We start from the raw sequence: 22,234 nt of genomic DNA on the forward strand, positions 1-22,234 counted from the left end.
CTCTACTAAAACCCATCTCATTTTGTTATCTTGAATAAAGCTCATTTACTAGCCTTCAACTAAACAAATTCTTTAATTAAGTTTGACTTTTCAAAATTTGCATTTTTCGAATGCCTAAACTGCCCCTATTAATACTTGGATAGGATTTTTGGATCAGTTACTTGTTACATCCATTTAATTCATGTCATTCATTGTATATTCAATGTATTAACTTTCAAATTGTTATACTCAATAATAATACTAATTCATAATTTTGTGCATTAAATATATAAGTTAATTTACCAACCAACACAACAATAAGCCTAAAACAACTTCGGCTAATACTCCAGTCCCTAATCCACAAAACAAAAGCTATATATGTTTCGCGTAATTTTTATCTACAAAATAGTCTAATTTACCTATTCCATCGAACCAAAATTTAAAGGGTCTAATTTACTTCCAAAATGATCTAATTTACCTACATAATTTATGTGCATTAGATTAAAAGCTTATTTAATTGCCTACAAGCATAAACCCACAACATTCGAACATTATCTAATATCACTAATTTTTTTTTGAAATAGGTAAATTAATTTAAATGTAGGTAAATTAGTATAATATCTTACAAGTAGGTAAATTAATTTAAATGAAGGTAAATTAGTATAATATTTGTATGTAGGTAATTACATGATTCAAAATGTAAGTAAATTAGTACAATATTTTATAAGTAGGTAAATTAATTTGTATGTAGGTAATTACATGATTCAAACAATATTATTTTTTCCATACAAGATATGTCTTTTTTTTATTTGGTAAATTAATGTATATATGTTACTAATATTTATGATACAAGAAAGGTAAAATATCCATATGAATTTAATTGCTCGGATAACTAATAACATTTATTGACCAAATTAGGATTTTGCAACATAAGTTGTAAATGTATTGTAATAGGTGGTCATATATTTGTCTACATGGCGGTCTATTTGAAATTTGGGTTTTATTTGAATGTGTAAATTTAGGTGAGTTTTTATTTAGAAAATAGGAGTTTCAAATATCTATATCTAAAGAACCCATTATATTTGATAGAAAGAATAATACAATAATTATAGGAATTAAAATAAAAGTTATTAATGTGATGTAGGAGAATCGGCATAATTTTGATCGAACCGAAAAAATAAGGATGAAAATATAGTTTATAACTGTCGAAGCACGTGTCTATGACATGCCCTTCATCCTAATCCTAACAAGGTGGTTGCATAACTCGATCTTGAACCTAACAGATAATTAACCCACTTCAAGATAGCTTAGGTTTTCAACTAGTCTTCATGCACGCATTTTGAATCACGGCATGCTAAGCACGATTTACACATTTTAAATATATTTATATACATGAATTGACAAAAGGAAAGTCAAATATTTGAAGTAAATTAATAATCTTAGATCATGCTAGGAAAAAACCCCTCACAAACCAATCAAAGCAGCTGAATTCACATAATAAAATCGATTTTTCAATTTCCATCTACATTCTATTGAATTTGCATTAAGAATAAAGAAAATAATATTTAATAAACAACTGATTGAATCACATTATTACTAGCCCATTGTGAGGTCAAACCCACCCTCTTCCCCTTAGTATAGATAATATCATATGTTAAAAAAAAAAAAACAATCATTTAACAACTAATTTAATCACATTATTATGCGTGTGGGAAAAACTTTTTTTATAACCGGCATTACACACCTCTTAAGATGTTTTGAACGTGTTTAAAAATAGAGAAAATAATATTTAATGAACAACTAATTGAATCACATTATTGCTAGCCTATTGTAAGGTACTAATTAAAAAAAAAACCTATACAAAAAGAATTAATTATTAAAAAAAATACTGTTAAAATGACGAAAATACACTTGTATTATTTGGTGCATTATTTTGGGCTACTTTTGAAATTTTTTGTTTTGGGGGCATTTTCGTCCAAAACATTTTAGTAAAGCTTGTGACCCGAAAATGGGTTGTTGGCTTTATATATAAAGATTTGGAATAATTTAGTGTCCTCACTTGCTTGGAATCTAAGGAAATAGCGCCTGAACAGCTTTTAAACCAACCTAAGAATGTTATTTCTCCGATACACCCCAAACCTTATTGTTTTTCTATTTTGGATCAAGCTCCTTTGACTTATTCAATGTCATCATTTTAGTATTTAAAAGATTACATGTCTTCATTATTGGAATCTCATCAATTTTATTACTGGTTGGAGTCGTAGGGGCTTGGCTTGTGACATCCCACATCGCCCAGGGGAGTGATCCTTATATGTATATTCCCATCTATATCTAGCACGAGGCCTTTTGGGAGCTCACTGGCTTCGGGTTCCATCGGAACTCCAAAGTTTAGCGAGTAACGCGCGAAAGCAATCCCATGATGGGTGACCCACTAGGAAGTTCTCGTGTGAGTTTCCAAAAACAAAACCGTGAGGGCGTGGTCGGGGCTCAAAGCGGACAATATCGTGCTACGGTGAAGTCGAGCCCGGGAAGTGGTCCCGCCCGGACCCCAGCTTCTATGACTGAAACCTGGGCTGTGAAGCCCAATTGCCCTCTATCACTTGCTCCACGCGCAGCACGCAAGGCCTTCAACCTGCATTCAACCGAGGTGGACCCCACCCACGTGGGTGTGTCCTCCGGTTTGTCAAGTTTTGTCTGTAGCCAACTGCTACTTTTCTTCATTGGGTGGTGGTGGTAATTGGACCATTGGTTAATCCAACGGTCCACATTCAAATATTTTTTTTTAGTTTTATATTTATATATTTATTGAATCCAACGGCTTAAATTGATTATAATCAAATCTAACAGTAAAAAAAAAAAAAAAAAGATCTAATGGTCCAAATTAAAATCCAACGGCTAAAATAATTTAAAAAAAATATTTAAATATTTTCATGTATTGATTTAGTGTTTTTTCAAAATTTATCGGAATTTAAATATTTTTAGATTAAAATGTTCATATAATTAATTTAGGATAGTCTACATAATTTTTTTTTAAAGTTAATTTAAAAAATAATTAGCCTTAATTCATTTTTTGATAATCTCGAGCTAAAATTTTTGGCCAGAAGGGTTGGAGCAGAAAAACTGTTTCTAGGCTAAATATTTTTAGGTTTTAGGTCACCATTAGAGATGGTCTAAGAGGGATGGATTGTGACATCCCACACCGTCCAGGTGAGTGATCCATATATGTATATTCTCATCTCTACCTAGCACGAGGCCTTTTGGAAGCTCATTGGCTTCGGGTTCCATCGGAACTCCAAAATTAAGCAAGTAGTGCACGAGAGCAATCCCATGATGGGTTCCATCATGTGAGTTCCCAGAAACAAAACCGTGAGAGCTTGGTTGGGGCCCAAAGCAGACAATATCGTGCTACGGCGGAGTCGAGCCCGGAATGTGGTGGGGGCTCGGGCCGGGATGTGACACGGCTCGTGTGTAAAATCGTTCAGATCAGTAATCCTTGAAAACATGATTACGTGTAAATTTTGATAGGAAAATGATTGTCAAATTAGGATTTTAATAGAGTTTGAAATTTGGGTGTGGTCAATTAGCATTTAAAAGATTTTAAAATCTAGGTGTAGTCAAATTACAATTTAAAAAGATTTTAAAGAGAACATCCAAATTCGCGTGCAGTCAAACATGATTTAAAAAAAAAAAAAATTGTAGTGAGAATGCTACAGGTTTACTAGAATTTTAATGAATGAGGGATTTTGATGGATTTGAGTGTGGGTGATACGAATACGAAATGCCATAAACAATAAAACCTTCCCCCTCTAATTTGTGTTCACGCCAAACAACATAACCTGCCAACCTCGTCGAAACACATATTATCGTCCTCTTCGATTTCATCTTCTTCATCCTCATCCATCGGGGTTTACCCCTTTCATCTCTGTCCTTCAACTCAGTTGTCCTTTAAACCAGTGCTCAAGACCACAATTTCTCCCCTGAATTTTTCCTTTTTATGTTCCTCCTCAAATCATTGGTGGCGGCCCTGGAGGCTGATGTGGTTGGGATCTATGGCCATGTTGATCTCTGTCGGCAGTGGGTGTTAGAGTTCCTTGATTGTCAACTAATTGAACTGATTGACGTTCTTAAGAAATTCATAGAAATCTATAATAGAAATACATAATAATTTGTCATAATTTTACATAAAATTATTAAAGTTCATTGAAATCAGTCACTTAAAAAAATCTATTGCCACCCAGTACTACGGTTTGGCGGCACTCATCTTTTCTTGGAAGTGAGCCGTTTTAGGTTCGAATCTCGTGGATGTCGATTTCGATATCAAATTAAGCTGCCCATTATGTGGCTTAGCCGAACTCCCCTCCTTTTAGTGTAAAAATATCGATATAATAAAGAAAACCATTAAAATATTTTAGAATCTAAATTTATCACTCTCTCAATTAAAAGATGTCATTGATTCCGATGTAGGAGAATGGACACACGATTGATCGACTTGAAAAAAAACAAGGCAAAAAAATAACACCGCCTATTATCCTTTTTTGAAAGACCACCGCCTATTATCTCACTCCCAATTCCCGCCAATTATCTCATTCCTCCCTAATACCTCTGATATCTTCGCCGGCCGTGGATGAGCTCTCTTGATCTTGGCTGAGCTCTTCCGAACCTGATTTCTTTTTCTGCTTCCGTCTCTCTTTTATCTGGTATGGCTATCTTCTACGCTTCTTCTTCACCACTTCTTGAATCTTTGATCTCTGGAAATTGCGATTTTCTGCTTCTTCAGAATTGATGAAATGTGTGACTGAATTCATTGTCTCAATTGTCTTTTCCTGCAAATATAGTTTCTCGATTTATGTGATTTGTTCATGTGCTTTCTAAATCCTTAATTTTCGAAGTTTATCAAGAATTTCAAATACTTCTTTCTCCCGCTCATCCCCAATTTAAAAAATTTTACGAGCTCGATTTTCCCACACTGCAGCCCTAAAACCAGGGCATCATCCAACATTTCGCAGAACTTTCGATCTCGCTGCCATCTGAATTCGCGGTACGGTTGTTCACGTTTCTACTAATTTTTATGCGTGATTTCTTTTATTTTTCTTTTCATAATTTATGTGAATTTTCTATGTGGGTACTCAGAAATCACAATTTGTTTATAAATTGTTAGATAATTTAGATGAATTCGCCACAATACGGCTCCTCTAGCATTGAGGAATTTGGCCGATTTCTTGAGGGAGACCTGCATGGTTCATCGGAGTCCGAAGATGATACTGAAAAGCAAAAAGCGGGTAACTATTTTGGTGGGTTTTCAAATTACAGTACTAAAATGTGTGCACTATGTTCGCTTTGGCTTTACCATGCTAATATGTCCAGAAGCGTCGTCGAAGGAGGCGTGTACTCACCCTGGTTCCTTTCAAGATATGTGTTATGTGTGCGGGCTTCCCGTAAACGAGAAAGATTTTGGGTACGAAGACAAGGTATGTGACATGTATTCATAATTTGTTGCTATATTTTGGAAAGATAAACGTATGCTTGAAAAAGGCTTAATCGTTTCATGTATCCATTTTCTGGTAAGGAATGACTTCCTAATCTATTGGTACCTATTGCAGGGATTGATGCTTAAAAATGAGGAACTTGAGAGAGTGAAGAAATTAGGCATTAAGAAATTGCTGCACCGCAAGAAGCTTCACTTACTAGTTGATCTAGATCACACACTCCTTCATTCCGCCGATTCAGGAGAGGACTGCTTGCAGAGCCAAACAGATGGTCCCCAAGGTTTGTAATGTTTGTACTTATATGTATTTTAACATATCTAGTGTTTCAGGTTTAGTTTATACGCTCGTTGTGGTTTGTTCTTTTTCTATTTCTTTGAATGTTTTATACATGCCTGTGCACGCAAGATGAATGCAAAGCGTTGAGGCCCTCTGTTAGGTCCTTCTTAAGGGATGCCAGCTACATGTACGAGATGTACATGTACACAGATGGTGAACGATCGGATGCGCTCGAAAGGCTAATTTACTTGATCCGTCAAAGGAGCATTTCGGTGATAGGGTGATCTCACGTGACGATGGTGCCCAAAAACATCAAGAAGGCCTAGATATTGTGCTTGGACACGATAATGCAGCTGTGATCCTTGCCAATACAGAGAATGTAAGTGATTTTTTCCCGTGCGATTGTCACTTAACAGAGAAATATTTTGATTCTGTAATTGAAGGTTGTGTTCTATAGGGATGGACAAATCATTGGCAAAATTTGATACTGGTTGAAAGGTACGGGCCTGATGAAACCAAGTCCGAGGGAGCTCTCGCAACGGTTCTAGAAGCTCTCAAGGAAATTCACAGAATGTTTTTTCATGTAAGTGTGGTTTCGTGTCTCTGTAATGTTAAAGGGTTTTGAGGTTGTTTGATTTTATGTTTTCATTTTCTAATATATTGTTGGTGGAACCTCATATATAGGAACCGGAGGGCGATGTGAAAATGGTGAACCATTTGGCCTTTTCTTTTCCGGATTTCTGAAATTGCATTGACTTTTTCCTGTCATTTTATATTTAATATATATATATATGTATGTATATTGTTGTAGGTTATCAAAACATTGAAAGCCGAGGTGTTGAAGGGGCAACACCAGATCGTCTTCAAAGAGTTTTTTACTTCAGAAGTTCCCCAGGCTTGGAAGGTGACAGAAAATCTGGGATCGTGCTATGGTGTACGGGGGAGATCAGTACGTTTCGTGGTCGATCTTTTCAGCCTACTGACAAGATCGTCTGCAGATGAAGATATCAGAAGCGTTATCTCCTGGGGAGGAGATAACGCTTCGTTCATTATTCATAACTTCCCCAACTTGCACAAGCTTGTGCAAAAGTTGCATGGACGAAATCGAACTCAATGGCTGAAGGATTTGAATGACTATGTAAGTTCTCATTTAAGAAGTATTTTAATTCTTCAGGAAAAAAAATGTTTCTTACGTTTGTTATTTGTCCATAGGGGTTTTACCGGGAGCAGAAAAGAACTTTTAGGCACAGACAAGGGCTACTCCAAAGGGAGCGGCCGGATTTGATTCCAGAGATTCGTTACTGCGGTCAGCCAGGGAAGAAGAGGGTGACGGCATAGAGGTCGAATTGTTTGAGTTTCGGTATCTGTTTGATGTTTCTAGGTTGGTTCAGGTTCCGTATAAAACTATTGTTCTGTAATTTCATGCTAGCCTCGGTGCACTCTCCGGATCAGTTGCTTAGACAGTCTCTGATTAGCCACATGACACGTGGGGATACCTTTTTTGCTGTACATAATCTGAATATCAATCACTACTACAAACCTGCTTTTACACATAATTGCCATCCTTTTCAGTATCTGGTTAACTGTTAATTTTGATTTTGTTTTGAGAGAATGAATTATTTTTATTACAAACTATTTTTTTCCTTCATATTTTCACTATTTTTCTCATTAATACCCTTAAAAAGTTGACTTCAAATTTGAGTCACCTTCTCTCTAATACCATTAAAATTTTGAAACTCTCACTTACACAAGGCAAAATTCTTTATCTAATTTGGTGAAAATGTATTATGTATATATTCCTTACCTAAAGTCAAAATCAAATTTATTATGTATATATTCCTTATTTTGTCATATTTATTCTTCTTCTTATTATTATTTAATTTCAGAATTATTAGTTGTTGGTAGCATAAAGTTGTTGACACCATAAAACTAACATATCCATAATATACGCAAAAAATATAATTAGGAGTATCTTTGGTATCCAAAAACTATAACATGTGAGAAGTTAATTATAATTAATTAATTTGCTTATGTGGGTGGAGCATAATGGGAAAAGACTCGGTGCATATGAGAATGCTTTGATGATGAGAACGCATCAACACAAGCACAAAATGAGTGTAGCGAATATGAGAATGTTTCAATGGATGCGTGGGCAACGGGAAATGACAAGATTGGAACGAGGATATTCAAGATAAAGTAGGAGTAGCCTCAATTGAAGATAAGATGAGAGAAAATCAGTTAAGGTGGTTTGGATGTGTAAATAGCAGACCTACGAATGCTCTAGTTAGAAGGTGTCTTTATGAGAGAGGTTCAGGGCATAAGGGTAGAGTAATTGGAGTTTCCATGATTCATACAGCCGACCATACATAGGTGAAAAATGCTTTATCATTGTTATTAGCCGGTGGAGCATAATAACTGAGTTTTAGTCCAAGTAAAATACCGTTGCATATATTTTTTAAGATTAAGTATCTAAACCCCCCCCCCCCCCAACAAAAAAAAAGACCTTTTAATGTCATTCCAAATAGGTCTCAAAATTTTTTGAACATTTCAAACAAGTATCCAATATATTGAAAAATGTGACATCCATTAAGCTCAGTTAAATTTCTTTTGGTAGCTTGAGTTTACTTTATCTGCAAAAATAATAGAAGGTCATGGAAGTTTACCCTCTACCAACTAACGGTCACCACCACTCCCATCAGGTCATCACCTCCAAACCCAGCGCACAACCACCAACTTCACCTACAATTCAAGCCATCGACATTGAGGAGAAGGTCATGGAGAGTGCTAAAATGATATGTACTTTCATGATGTGGCCACCACCATCTTCACCCTCTCTCCCCACAAAAGAAGAATTGAAAGCTTTACGAGCCAAAAATCGACAAATGAGGAAATTACATGAGCAGAAAGAAATCACATTGAAACCGAATTTGAATTCTTAACCCTCTGTTGCCACATTTATATTTAACAGAAAAATTAACTGGGCTTAATGGATGTGACATTTTCAATAAGTTTAGGTTGGGTACTTGTTTGGAATGTATGAGACCAATTTGGAATGACACTAAAAAGTTTGGAGAGTTTTAGATACTTAATCTTTTTTTAAAAAGATTTAATTTTAGATTTCTTGCGTTTCAAATGAATGTTGTTATTTAATACGATGGTTGAGTGATATTCCTCTTTATTTGTAAATAAAAGATCTTTAGTTCGATTATCGCTAAAAAAAATTTTAAACGATATTATTAGTAATTACCCCCCCCCCCCCAACAAAAAAAAAGACCTTTTAATGTCATTCCAAATAGGTCTCAAAATTTTTTGAACATTTCAAACAAGTATCCAATATATTGAAAAATGTGACATCCATTAAGCTCAGTTAAATTTCTTTTGGTAGCTTGAGTTTACTTTATCTGCAAAAATAATAGAAGGTCATGGAAGTTTACCCTCTACCAACTAACGGTCACCACCACTCCCATCAGGTCATCACCTCCAAACCCAGCGCACAACCACCAACTTCACCTACAATTCAAGCCATCGACATTGAGGAGAAGGTCATGGAGAGTGCTAAAATGATATGTACTTTCATGATGTGGCCACCACCATCTTCACCCTCTCTCCCCACAAAAGAAGAATTGAAAGCTTTACGAGCCAAAAATCGACAAATGAGGAAATTACATGAGCAGAAAGAAATCACATTGAAACCGAATTTGAATTCTTAACCCTCTGTTGCCACATTTATATTTAACAGAAAAATTAACTGGGCTTAATGGATGTGACATTTTCAATAAGTTTAGGTTGGGTACTTGTTTGGAATGTATGAGACCAATTTGGAATGACACTAAAAAGTTTGGAGAGTTTTAGATACTTAATCTTTTTTTAAAAAGATTTAATTTTAGATTTCTTGCGTTTCAAATGAATGTTGTTATTTAATACGATGGTTGAGTGATATTCCTCTTTATTTGTAAATAAAAGATCTTTAGTTCGATTATCGCTAAAAAAAATTTTAAACGATATTATTAGTAATTACCCCCCCCCCCCCCCCGCGCCGGTGCGCCCCCTCCTCCTCTCTCTCTTCTTCCTCCTCCAATATAAATATTATCGTTCGGTGAAAAAAACGTGGAAAGTTAACACAAGGAAAATTACCAAAAAACTGCCAACTGATAATGGTTTCAACACGTGGAAGCTAATGGCGAGCTTAAAAAATTAAGGGTAAAATTTGAAAAACCAATGGCACAATCCTCGGCGCTCACCCAATCCCGTCGGTGACCAAACCGAAGCACGGCTCTGCTGGCGTTTTCCGACGATCCTTATCCTTCTCGCCGCCGGCTAAGGGTTTCATTTCTCCTAGCGGCCACCACCGCCACGGCTTCCGCTTCCAAGAGACTGAGCCAGGTAGGGAAATTGGATTTGCGATTCATTTCATTTCCGAGTCAGATTCAGCGGTGGGTGGCTAAACTCAATGCCTGATATCTAAATTTTGGTTTTTTGCTTTGCTTTTTTAGGTATAGCAACAAATCCCTCTCTCTGGTGCTTGAGATTCATGGGTGCTTAAGATTCATACATTAATCTTATTTGTTTTTATGAATTGAATTGAACCGAATTGAATTGAATTGAATTGAATTGAATTGAATTGAATTGAATTGAATTGAATTGAATTGAATTGATTTGATTTGATTTGATTTGATTAAAAAGCACCAGACTTGTTATTTATTCAAGAGTTTTTGTGTGCTTTTTGAATTTCTTTCACCGACAAACAAATAAAGCCTCTCGCTTTCGTGGTGATGTTAGATTCTGATCTAAGTTTTTATAAAGGGTGGCTTAATTCAAGTAAGAATTTTTCAATAAGTTACCATGACAGACTGAAAGACAGACAGACCTGCTCGAGCAATTACTCAAATTGTGTTTTGTTCTGTCATTATTATTAACTAGGATGATGCTATGCGTCATTTCCAGTGCAGTTGTCAGTTGGTGATTCCAAATCCTCATTCAAACAACATCATCCTAGTTACTGAATGAATGCATGCATGCTGGCTTACATTTGCCGGTGTGGTGCAGTGGGTATTCTGTTTTAGCTTCGCATGTACACATACGCGTATGCGCGCGCGCACACACACACACACATTATCAACATGCTACATAAATCTGGTGCACTTGTTTTTCATGTTTGACATGTACATATATGAAGAATTCATTAAAAAGCAACAATCTTTGAGGCAATATTTTCCTTGACGTGTGTCTTTTATTTAGATGGATTGGAGGGGCTCTAGTTTTAGTTTTACCTTTTTCCCTGCTGTTTCTTTCTATTTGTCTTTGCTAATTCTTAACAAACATAATATTTCATTTCATAGTGCAATTGGAAACCAGATGTCCCAGTTCCTAGGTTCGAAGATAAATAAGAGCTCTTGCCTTTTGATCCTGTTTACGAGCACCTAAGTTCAAAATCAGAGGTTTCCTGATCTAATTCTGCCCACGTTGTCAGGTAAATTCCTTCTCAGTCTTTTATGGATCAGAACATTTTAGGTTTCATCCTTTCCTTCCGGTGCCCTTTTTCTTCTGTCTTGTCTTATGTTTAACATGTTTCATTTTTGGGGCAGTTGAAAGTACATAAGGCCTCTTGCTTTTTCCTTTGGATGCTATTTATAAACCCACCAGTCTCGAAATCAGCAATTTCCTGATCTAGTGCTACCCTCTTTGTCGGGTAAAAATTATATCCATCTCTCAGTCGTTCATACTTCGTAGATGCAGAAAACCAAGGTTTTTGGCTTTTATCTTTTCCGGTGCTTTTTCTCCCATCTATTGTATTTTCTCTGCTCATTACTAAAATGTTTCATTTCCCCCATTGCAGGTTGTAATATATAGGGACTCTTGCTTTTGCTTTTGATGCTATTTATGAACACACCAGTGTCAAAGTCAGCAGTTTCCTGATCTAGTGCTACTCTCTTTGTCAGGTAAAAATAATATCATCTCTCATTCGTTTGTAGATGCAGAAAATCATGGTTTTTGGCTTTTATCTTTTCCGGTGCTATTTCTCTACCGTCTTGTCTCTGCTTATTACCAAAATGTTTCATCCCCCCCCCCCCCCGGTTGTACGTTGTAACTTTTTCCTTTTTTGATGCTATTTATGAACACGTCAGTGTCTAAGTCAGCGATGTCCTGATCTAGTGCTACTCTCTTTGTCTGGTTAAAATAAAATCCATCTCTCAGCCGTCTGTAGATGCAGAAAACCATCGTTTTTGGCCTTTATCTTTTCCGGTGCTATTTCTCTACTGTCTTGTTCTGCTTATTACTAAAATGTTTCATTCCCCCGTTGCAGGTTGTAATATATAGGGACTCTTTCTTTTTCCCTTTTGATGCTATTTATGAACACGCCAGTATCAAAATCAGCAATTTCCTAAACTAGTGCTGCTCTCTTTATAAGGTAAAAGTTATATCCATCTCTCAGTTGTTTGTAGATGCAGAACTCCATGGTTTTTGGCTTTTATTTTTTCCGGAGCTAATTCTTTAGTGTCTTGTTTCTCTTATTACTAAAATGTTTCATTTCGCCTGTTGCAGGTTGTAAATATAGGGGCTCTTGCTTTTGCCTTTGATGCTATTTATGAAGCACATGTGTCAAGATCAGCGGTTTCCTGATCTAGTGCTACCCTCATTGTCAGGTAAAAATAAAATCCATCTCCGAGTCTTTTGTAGATGCAATTATACAAGGTTTTTGGGTTTGATCTTTTCCGGTGCTATTTCTCGTGTCTTGTCTCTGCTTATTATTTATTACTAACAAATAAAGTGATATGTGGGTTAAAAAGTTAATAATTTAAAAAATAAAATTTACCATTACTTATATAGAAACACGTAGTGTATCACTCGTGTTCCGATCAAAATGAAATATTTCTCGTGGTTTAGGTCTTAGGTTTTGGGCAACTATAAGCCATGAAAATTAACCTAAATCAAGGAAAACACGAATCAAAACCAATATAATAAGTTTTGATATAATGGCATAAAACGTAATTTTTGGTTTATTTGAGAGCATTAGTGTACTTTAAAGATCAATTTATCTTATCTAAGCCCTAAAATCTAAAAATCCCTTATTAATTATCTGTCGGTTCCTATATATTTTCGTTAGGGTTAGGATTGCTAATCCTAGAAGGATTAGGACTATTACTTTTCCCAGCTCCTACATATTTTCGTTAGGGTTAGGATTGCTAATCCTAGAAGGATTAGGACTATTACTTTTCCCAGCTCCTATATATTTTCGTTAGGGTTAGGGTTGCTAATCCTAGAAGGATTAGGACTACCACTTTTCCTATTCCTATTCCTATTCCTACGAGGTTAAGGAATATTGATGGTGTATTGTGTGCCTATAAAATAGCATGCCCTGTGGCTGTGATTCAATTGCGGTAACCAGCCCTGCTTGTATTTCTCTCGCGATCGCATCCTAATTTTGAAGTCTCTCAGTTCGATTCCCTTTTCCCTTTTCAGAATAAAAAGTTGTAATTAAATCAGATTCATGCCGGTCGCCATGAAAAGACCCCGCGGTAGCAGTACAATAACCCAGTCATCCCCAGTAGCACCACCACCACCACCTCCACCGGCTTTGGCCTCTAATGATCATGTTCATCACTCTAAAAGACAAAAAATATTCTCAACACCAGCAGCAACCAGGTCATCATCAAAAAATCTTGATCATCTGCCAGAGTCTTTATTGGTTGAAATCCTTTGTCGACTCCCTTGTTTTAAGTCCGTTTCTCAATGCAAGCTCGTTTCCAGGCATTGGTGCACTCTCCTGTCAGATCATCATTTTATCCGCCGTTTTCTATGCGTCCAAAGGAGTCTTGAGAACAAACCAATAGGTACTGCCATAAGCATGAAAGGGGAGGAATTCCTTAATGGAGTTTCGCCATCCTCTAGGCCCCTAGCTCAGTTGTTCAATAGGCTTATGAGTATCCACGGTTTGAAACAAGAGCCAATTGTGGTAGGTGCCTACAACGACTTAGTTTTGTGCTGCGCAAGCGAGTATAGTCAGCGCGACTACTACATCTGCAATCCACATACAGTCCAGTGGGTTCCTCTTCCTCCCCCACCTCAAGTCTACAATTATGTAACGGTGGGGTTCACCTGCGATCTTCCCTACTATGACTATAAGAAAGATGATCAGCAAGGGGACATCATCCAGCTTAATGCGGAGTATAAGTACAGGGTTGTGAGATTAATTGATCCTCGTGTTGATGACGATGACGATGATGATTTACTTTCCTGCGAAATCGAAGCGCAGGTCTTCTTTTCTGAGACCGGTGAATGGAGGGAGTTTGTTTTATCATCCCCATCAGCCTTTGCAGTAGGAGAACTGTGTAGAGAGAGTACTGGCGTTGCTTCCAACAGAATGCTGTATTGGCTAGGCGGTGGAGGAGATTATCTTATTGGGTTGGATCCGTTCATGATCGACAACAGTGATAGTACTAGAACTCATTATAAATGCTTTTTCAGTGAGTGTGGCGAGTGGGATTCCGGTTCAATGGATTGCCTAGTTACGTTTGACGGGCGTCCGCGGATGTGCGTGTACTACTCTTCTACTCGCACTCTGTCTATTTGGGAGGTCAATGAAGCAAAGGAAGGTGATCAGACGGTCATGATCCACGGGGGAGCAGGCAGTTTGTGTGTGAAACCTTATAACAGCGTATACTTGGGGGATGAAGAAATGGTTGTGATTAGTCCAAATATAGATCATATTGTTGCGGTTGTTTTCGACCCGAATAACGAGGATTTGGTGTATCTGGTTATAGATAATACCAGAGACTGGAGCAAGAGAGACGTTATCAGGTGCAATACTCGTACAAGAGAGATGTCAAAGGTGTCTACAAATCCGACAATCTGTTGTTGGCACCTCTTTCCATTTGTGCTTCCGTGGTGGCCGACTCCAGTCCGTCAACTACCACAACGTGGCGAGCCCAGGCCAGACCTCTCAGCCTGATTTGATAAAATAAAGAGATGAATGTTTGTATCATGTTTCTATCCAAGACTGATGAATAATAGGGTGGGATGTCTTCTATGTTTAGCTTTGCTCACGGTATGTTACCTGTTTGCTATCATTCTGTATAATTTAGTGTTTTTGGTTAAGTATGTGTACGTGTGGATAAAGTTTTAAGAGTTTTCGGCACCTCTCAATTTCTTTTCAAGTTGGATGATCGGAAATGTTCCCTTCGCATTATGTAGGCCGAGCATTCTTTTAGTGGAACATCTAGCTAGGTTCAACTCTCACGACCTTGGAAGATTGCGCACGGATATGTATTCACAAATATTATAGTGCACTGACAAAAACAAGTAAACAAATTATTTGTATTGCACTCACAAATATTACAACACAAAAACTCTCAAAGACGCAATATTAAAGACAATTTTAAAATGTACGACACTCTCTTATTTTCTAGAGACAAACTCTAGATGACTCACTACCATCACTTCTTGCTTCTCACTTCTTGGTTATTTGCTTGCTTGCTTATTTGATACAAATGGGTTGGATGCTTTCTCCTTTTATAGGGCCTAGTTGGAACTTTGGAGAAGCATGGGAACATCATGCTAGATTATTTCACTAACTTCCTTTGCTAAAGTTGTTTAGAATTAATTGCACTAATCTTGCATGTTGGTACGTAGAAACCTCACCATTCTTCTAGACTTTTTCTAGCCCAAGTGCTAATTAATTTTCATGTTCTGAGCCCTTATTCTTTGGGCTGGTGTTGATCTTTCAACGTGGTAGTCATCCCTCAAACGTAAATCATTAGTTTTTTCGTTCTTCGGTTCTTCCATTGAATAAAGGAAAATGTGAGCATTCTTTTTGTTAGTATTTGTTTTGGGTATACATGTTAGGACTGAACCAGCTACAGATGTCTATGTTTTTAATAGCCTTTTTTTCCCCCCTTGAAAATACACACATGAATAAAGCCTTGGAAGTATAAATTGGTTTCTTAGAGCTATCTAGTGCTCTATTAAACATGAATGAATATATTGCGTCAAATTAAAATCATGTCATATTAGAATCTTAGGTTACCAACTGATGCCACCACATGCTAAGCCTCTTTTTATAATGCATGATGCTCAATCCCGTGTTGAATGCTAAGAATCCCAAACTAAATTGAACTATTTTGCTTGCTTCGATATAGTTTGAGTCACATTTATCTCGTACAAGAAAAGTGTCAAGATAATTCATTATTAAAAGATAATTATCATGACTAAAAATCATAATATTATCCTCTAATAACAACAAAATTATTGTAACTTTCTTATCCGACGATTAAGAATCATTCTTACTCAACGGCCTCGATCGCTTGGGCCGATGATGTAAAATCAAGTCCAAACAATTATATGGGCCGATAGCGTAAATTTGGATCCAAACAATATGTAAAATTAACACAAATCATGTTCTCTATCGGACAAAACTTAGATCAATGCTATTGACTATAGTGTGGTTTATATAGCGGTGTTTTAATTAATTAAAAAATAATAAACAATAATCCATGGAGTATTTTTATCCTTAAATTGAATAAATCAAAAGAAATTTAAGTGAGAAAAATAAACAGGAGCGCGCTGAAATCATTTCCATTGCAGTATGCATGCATTAGATTTAGTTAAGATGTTAGTCAACTTACCAGTGGAATTGCAGGGTAGAGCCTCTGTGTCTTAGTCAAAGCTGCTAAGAGATATTGCATTTTATTAAGGGCATCTTCATTAAGACTGTCTGTAAGTTCAACAATGCTTGAATCATCTTTCAGATTTGGTGCTTCTCGAACTTCCGTTGCAACCTTTCTTGCATATGAGGGCGCTTGCACAGCATATAAATAACCCACGTAAGAGTGCACGCCGTTGTGTCTTTGTCGGCAATTATTTTAATTATTGAAATGGTATAAGGATTTAAAAAATATTAAAATATGGAAATGTACAATGAATGTACCTATAATGGTGTTTAATTGTCAAAAAATATGTAGACAGATAAAAAATGGGTAATGGTTTAAAAAAAAAAAAAAAAAAAAAAAAAAAAAACCAATAGGTACTGCCATAAGCATGAATGGGGAGGAATTCCTTAATAGAGTTTCGCCATCCTCTAGGCCCCTTGCTCAGTTGTTCAAAAGGCTTGCGAGTATCCATGGTTTGAAACAATAGCCAACTGTGGAAGGTGCCTACAACGACGGCTTTGTGCTGCACAAGCGAGTATAGTCAGGGGTGTAGAACTTTGAATATGGATTGTTCCAATTTCTTTTTTAGTTGTTTCTCATATTGATATGCTCATGGACAAACCTTGAAAAATATTCCCTTTCGGGATGCTGCAAAAAATCATGGGCCTTCAAGCAGCAAAGTGCACAAATTGTAGGTTTAAATCCAGAAAAACCCCATTCTGCAGATTTGCCCCATAAAGGCGGTCCTCGGGGTTGTATATTGAATTCAGGAGGAGGTACAAATTCCATTGTTGCACAAATTGTAACCTAAAAAGAAAAAAATAAAATCTAGTAAATAAAAAGATATATACAAAAATAATTAACTAAGAATATGATAAACACAAATTATTTAAAACAATCCCCAGTAGCAGCATTAATTTCTTGATAGGTATTTTTATAACATGCCAAAGTAAGGATAATAACACTTTAAATACTTGTAAGAGTACAAGGTAATTGTAATATAGATGGCTCTAGCAAGATCATTTTCCACATGGATTGAATGAATAATTTGTATCAAACCAAATCTTAATTAATTACTTAAAAAAATTTTTTGAAAAAAATGTGATTTTGTGATTTAAAATAATAAAAATTAATGTAATAGAAAATAATTACATAAAGTGACAAAATAAAATAAACTAAAAGAAAACAGTTTTTGAAATTAAAATGTAAAAGCCTAGGGTTCCGCCGTCACCTTAATAATCCTATATAGTTCTTCCAATAACTTAATTATTACACATGCATATTTTGAAGGTTATATTTTCCTAATATATGCCTACTTGGACCCCCAACATAGAGCGTATATCGAACATGCAATTCATCTGTGGTATTCAGATCAAATCTAAACATGCTTGACTCATTAAGTTTTGTAAAACCTTTTGAAAAATCATACAACCCTTAAGACGTGGTATTCATGTTAAGTGAACTTGCATATATTAACCACAAGAAGCCTTCGTCAATTTCAAGGACCGACCTCCGACCAAAATTGTATCAAATTACTTTTTCTAAAGATCCTAATTGCAGCTAAGCATTAAGACAATTAGATAGTTTAAACCAGTAATTAATAATTCAAAACTTGCATGCATAATATCATAAGCAAATTGAAAAAAACCTACATATTCTTGCTAAGACTCATGCCTTCACCCTAGCAAATGGAAATTAAGTACGAACTATCATAAACAAAATATTATTAAAAACTGGGATAGAAAACATCTTGAAAATAAACTTGAATCTTCCAAATTAATGCGTCCCTAAATTTTATGTGTTCTTCGCCTCTCCAAAAACCCTAATAGCTAAAAAACCTTATTTATATTACTAAAAAATAAAGCCTTAAAAGGTCTTAGAATAAAACTAGGAAATATAATAAAATAATAAAATAGAAAATAAAAGGTTTCCTATTTGAACAAAAATTCGTTCTCAGAAAATGAGACTTTTGAGCGATCAAATCAACTCTGATTTGGTCCCAAAATGTCTCTTTTGAAAGCTGAAGACGTCCCCTACAAATCATGAGAAGGAATTTTCCTCAAAATATGTCATATTGACCTCCAAATTACCCAAAATGTCTAGAAATATCAATCTAGAAAAGCTGAGCGCTGGGGCATAATTTCATTGCCACGGTCAAACCCAGCACCCTTTTGGCATTATGATTTGGGGTCTTTAGCCATCTGGGTCGACCCGAACAATGGCAAAGATGGATCTTTTGCTCCCTCTGCTCCACTTTGCCCCTCCCATCTCCTTCTTCCTTGCTTCTCATAACCTGAAAACCCATAAAACCTAGAAGACCAAACCCAGAAAACATAAAACGCGTTGATCGCAAACCTTCCATATCTTTCACCTTCAAGCAAATTGCACATACACCCCACCGCAACTCCTTAATTTTAACTCTATTTTTAGCTCTGTGGTTTGATTTTGAAGATATATAGTAGAAGGAGTTGGACGGGAAAGGAAAATGGAAGATATGGAGAAAAAGGAGGTGAGATCATGCGAGCAAAGAAAAGGGGAGAGACAGAGAATTCTAGAAAATAAAAAAGAATACCAAAAAAAAAAAAATATTATTATCTTGCTTTTTAGTCCGAAACTACGTCAAATACTTTACTAAGTTAGTCTATTCTAAATCAACCCAAATTAATCGCTGAAGTTAATCAAATTCGAAATAGTACGGTGCAACAAATGCACCGATAAGGTCTTAGGTTTTGGGCAACTATGGCTTATAAGAATTAACCCAAATAAAGTCAGACATGAGTTGAAACTAATATTATAAGTTTAAATAAATGGCTAAAATGTAATTTTGGTTTCAGAGCATTAGGGTTAGGTAGGGATGGGCAAAATATCCATGGTTACCCGCCCATTTAAACTTCATAGTTACGGTTATGGGTAACCGTTTAGATAAATAAATGGTTATAAGGATAACCGTTTACCCGTAAAATTTAAATGGGTGGTTATGGGTATTAACCGCGATTATAAATGGGTAACCGTTTACCCATTTATTTTATATATGTAAAATTAACACAAATCATGTTCTCTATCGGACAAAACTTAGATAATGCTATTGACTATAGTGTGGTTTATATAGCGGTGTTTTAATTAATTAAAAAATAATAAACAATAATCCATGGAGTATTTTTATCCTTAAATTGAATAAATCAAAAGAAATTTAAGTGAGAAAAATAAACAGAAGCGCGCTGAAATCATTTCCATTGCAGTATGCATGCATTAGATTTAGTTAAGATGTTAGTCAACTTACCAGTGGAATTGCAGGGTAGAGCCTGTGTCTTAGTCAAAGCTGCTAAGAGATATTGCATTTTATTAAGGGCATCTTCATTAAGACTGTCTGTAAGTTCAACAATGCTTGAATCATCTTTCAGATTTGGTGCTTCTCGAACTTCCGTTGCAACCTTTTCTTGCATATGAGGGCGCTTGCAGAGCATATAAATAACCCACGTAAGAGTGCACGCCGTTGTGTCTTTGTCGGCAATTATTTTAATTATTGAAATGGTATAAGGATTTAAAAAAAAATAAAATATGGAAATGTATGATGAATGTACCTATAATGGTGTTTAATTGTCAAAAAATATGTAGACAGATAAAAAATGGGTAATGGTTTAAAAAAAAAAAAAAAAAAAAAGAAGATAAATGGGTGTTAAACAGTTATGATTAAATAGGTATGATTAACCGTTCATAAATGGTTATGGGTATGAGTATAACCATTGAAGCAATTACCCAACGGGTAAACGGTTATGTGGATACGAGTATAAACGGTTATGGGTAAATAACCGCGGTTACCCGTCCGCCATAATCGTTGCCCATCCCTAGGGTTAGGATTCTAATCCTGCTACTTTTCCTATTCCTAATCCTAGGAGGTTAAGGAATATAGACGCTCCGATGCGTGCGTGTAGCTGTGATCATCAATTGCGGCAACCATACTTGTACTTAATTTTCAACTCCCTCAGTTCCTTTCGATTCTCTATTTTTGCAGTCTCGAAAATGTTGTAATTAAATCTTCAAGTCCATTTGCAGAATCATGCCGGTCGCCATTTGCAGAATCATGCCGTCGCCATGAAAACACCCCGCAGTAGCAGTACAATAACCCAGCCGTCCTCAGCAGCAGCAGCACCACCGGCCTCAGCCTCGGCCTCTGATGATCATATTCATCACTCTAAAGGACAAAAAAATAATCTCAACGCTAGCGGCAAACAGGCTATCAACCAAAAATATTGATGATCTGCCTGACTCTCTTTTGGTTGAAATCCTTTGTGGACTTCCTTGTTTAATTCTGTTTCTCAATGCAAGCTCGTTTCCAAGCGTTGGTGCACGCTCATGTCAGATCATCACTCTATCTCCCGTTTTCTATGCGTCCAGAGGAATCGTAAGAATAAACCGATAGGTACCTCCATAAGCATGAATGGGGGGGGGGGGGGGGGGTGGGGAATTCTTTTATAGAATTTCACCATCCTCTACTTCGCTAGCTCAGTTGTTCAAAAGGCTTGTGAGTATCCACAGTTTGAAACAAGAGCCAGTCGTGGTAGGTACCTACAACGACTCCAGTTGTGGTAGGTACCTACAACGACTTAGTTTTGTGCTGCGCAAGCATGTGTAGTCAGCGTGATTACTACATCTGCAATCATCACATGATAATTATGAAACAGTTTCCTGCGAATTTAAAGCGCAGATCTTTTTCTCTGAGCCCGGTGAATGGAGGGAGTTCATTCTATCATCCCCATCAGCCTTTCGGGCAGCACTGTTGGGTCGGTGTATTGGCGTTGCTTCCAACAGAATGCTGTATTGGCTGAGCCATGGAGGAGACTTTATTGTTGGGCTGGATCCTTTCATGATCGATAACAATGATAATACTAGTTCATCTACTACAAGAAGTACTGTTTTTTTCAGTGAAGGTGACGAGGGGGATTGTGTCCCAATAGAGTGCCTAGATACGCTTGACGGGTGTCCGCGGCTGTGCGAGTAAGACCCTCCCACTCGCACTCCCTCTATTTGGGAGTTGAATGAAGAAAATGAAGGTGATCAGACGGTCACGATGCATGGAGGAGATGACAATTTGTGTGCGAGACTTAATAAGAGGGTATATTTGGCTGATAAGGCAAACACACCCGTGTGAAGTGAATGATCACATGCTCATCTTTTCGATCACAACTTCCCTTCGGATCTGAATCGGATGGAGATCGGTCGGATGGAGATAGAGTACAACGAGTATTCGGGTGGGTTTAGGAAGAAAGAGGAAGTACTTAGTCATTGAGGGTATCTCAGTAGTTTCATATCAACTTTTGGTAGTTGGGAGATATTATGAGTTATTCTTCCAACAATTTATGTACAGCTAGTATTTTATATATTTTTAAGGCAAATGAATTTTATGAGATTTTATTTTTAGATTATATAGCAACTTCCCTCGTGAACCCTAAAAACCATGTGCCTTGTATGGACAAAATATGTCTGACAATTTCTTGAATGACTTGTTAATCCGACAAGAAATAACATGAAAATAACAAATTTAATGTTCAACCTGTTGATGAGTCGAGTCGTTATCAAGTTACTGTTAAGAACCCGATAACAAATCGGTTCATTATTGGGTCATTCGATTAAGAACCGATAAGATATTGTTTACCAAATCTAGATGTTAGACATGGCAATTTCTTGCATAACCCATTATAACCCATCACAACTTGTAAACGAATAAGGTCGTTATTGGTTTATCTGTTAAGAACCCCTTAAGATAACGGATTTAACACGACAATCCATCAAGTTAACGAGCATGAGACAAAAACGACACGAACATGACAAAGACAACTCGTTTGGTAA

At 36.4% G+C, this 22,234-nt stretch overlaps 1 protein-coding gene and 1 pseudogene across 7 annotated transcripts in view; both read left to right on the forward strand.

Moving 5' to 3' along the window:
* Positions 1 to 4,375: 4,375 nt before the first annotated feature.
* Positions 4,376 to 7,297, forward strand: LOC125469691 (annotated as a pseudogene).
* Positions 7,298 to 9,916: 2,619 nt separating this feature from the next.
* LOC125467990 overlaps positions 9,917 to 22,234 on the forward strand; it is a 31,716-nt gene continuing 19,398 nt past the window's right edge. For 2 of the 7 annotated variants that reach the window (XM_048567377.1, XM_048567382.1), the window contains exons 1-6: positions 9,918 to 10,124; positions 11,081 to 11,211; positions 11,327 to 11,430; positions 11,578 to 11,680; positions 12,046 to 12,150; positions 12,285 to 12,385. Coding sequence is in view for 2 of the 7 variants with exons in the window: in XM_048567378.1 (XP_048423335.1) it covers positions 13,231 to 14,691 (1,461 nt within the window). In the remaining 5 variants the exon portion in view is untranslated. Of the gene's footprint in view, positions 10,125 to 11,080; positions 11,212 to 11,326; positions 11,487 to 11,577; positions 11,681 to 12,045; positions 12,151 to 12,284; positions 12,386 to 13,202; positions 14,886 to 22,234 lie in introns of those variants that run through there. The other 5 variants (XM_048567383.1, XM_048567378.1, XM_048567379.1 and 2 more) reach the window with 5 other exon arrangements.

This window comes from the organism of the source record quoted next, unplaced genomic scaffold (genome assembly GCF_019419815.1).
Source record: "Pyrus x bretschneideri cultivar Hongxiangsu unplaced genomic scaffold, Pyrus_bretschneideri_v1 Contig44, whole genome shotgun sequence".
NCBI classification, from domain to species: domain Eukaryota; kingdom Viridiplantae; phylum Streptophyta; class Magnoliopsida; order Rosales; family Rosaceae; genus Pyrus; species Pyrus x bretschneideri.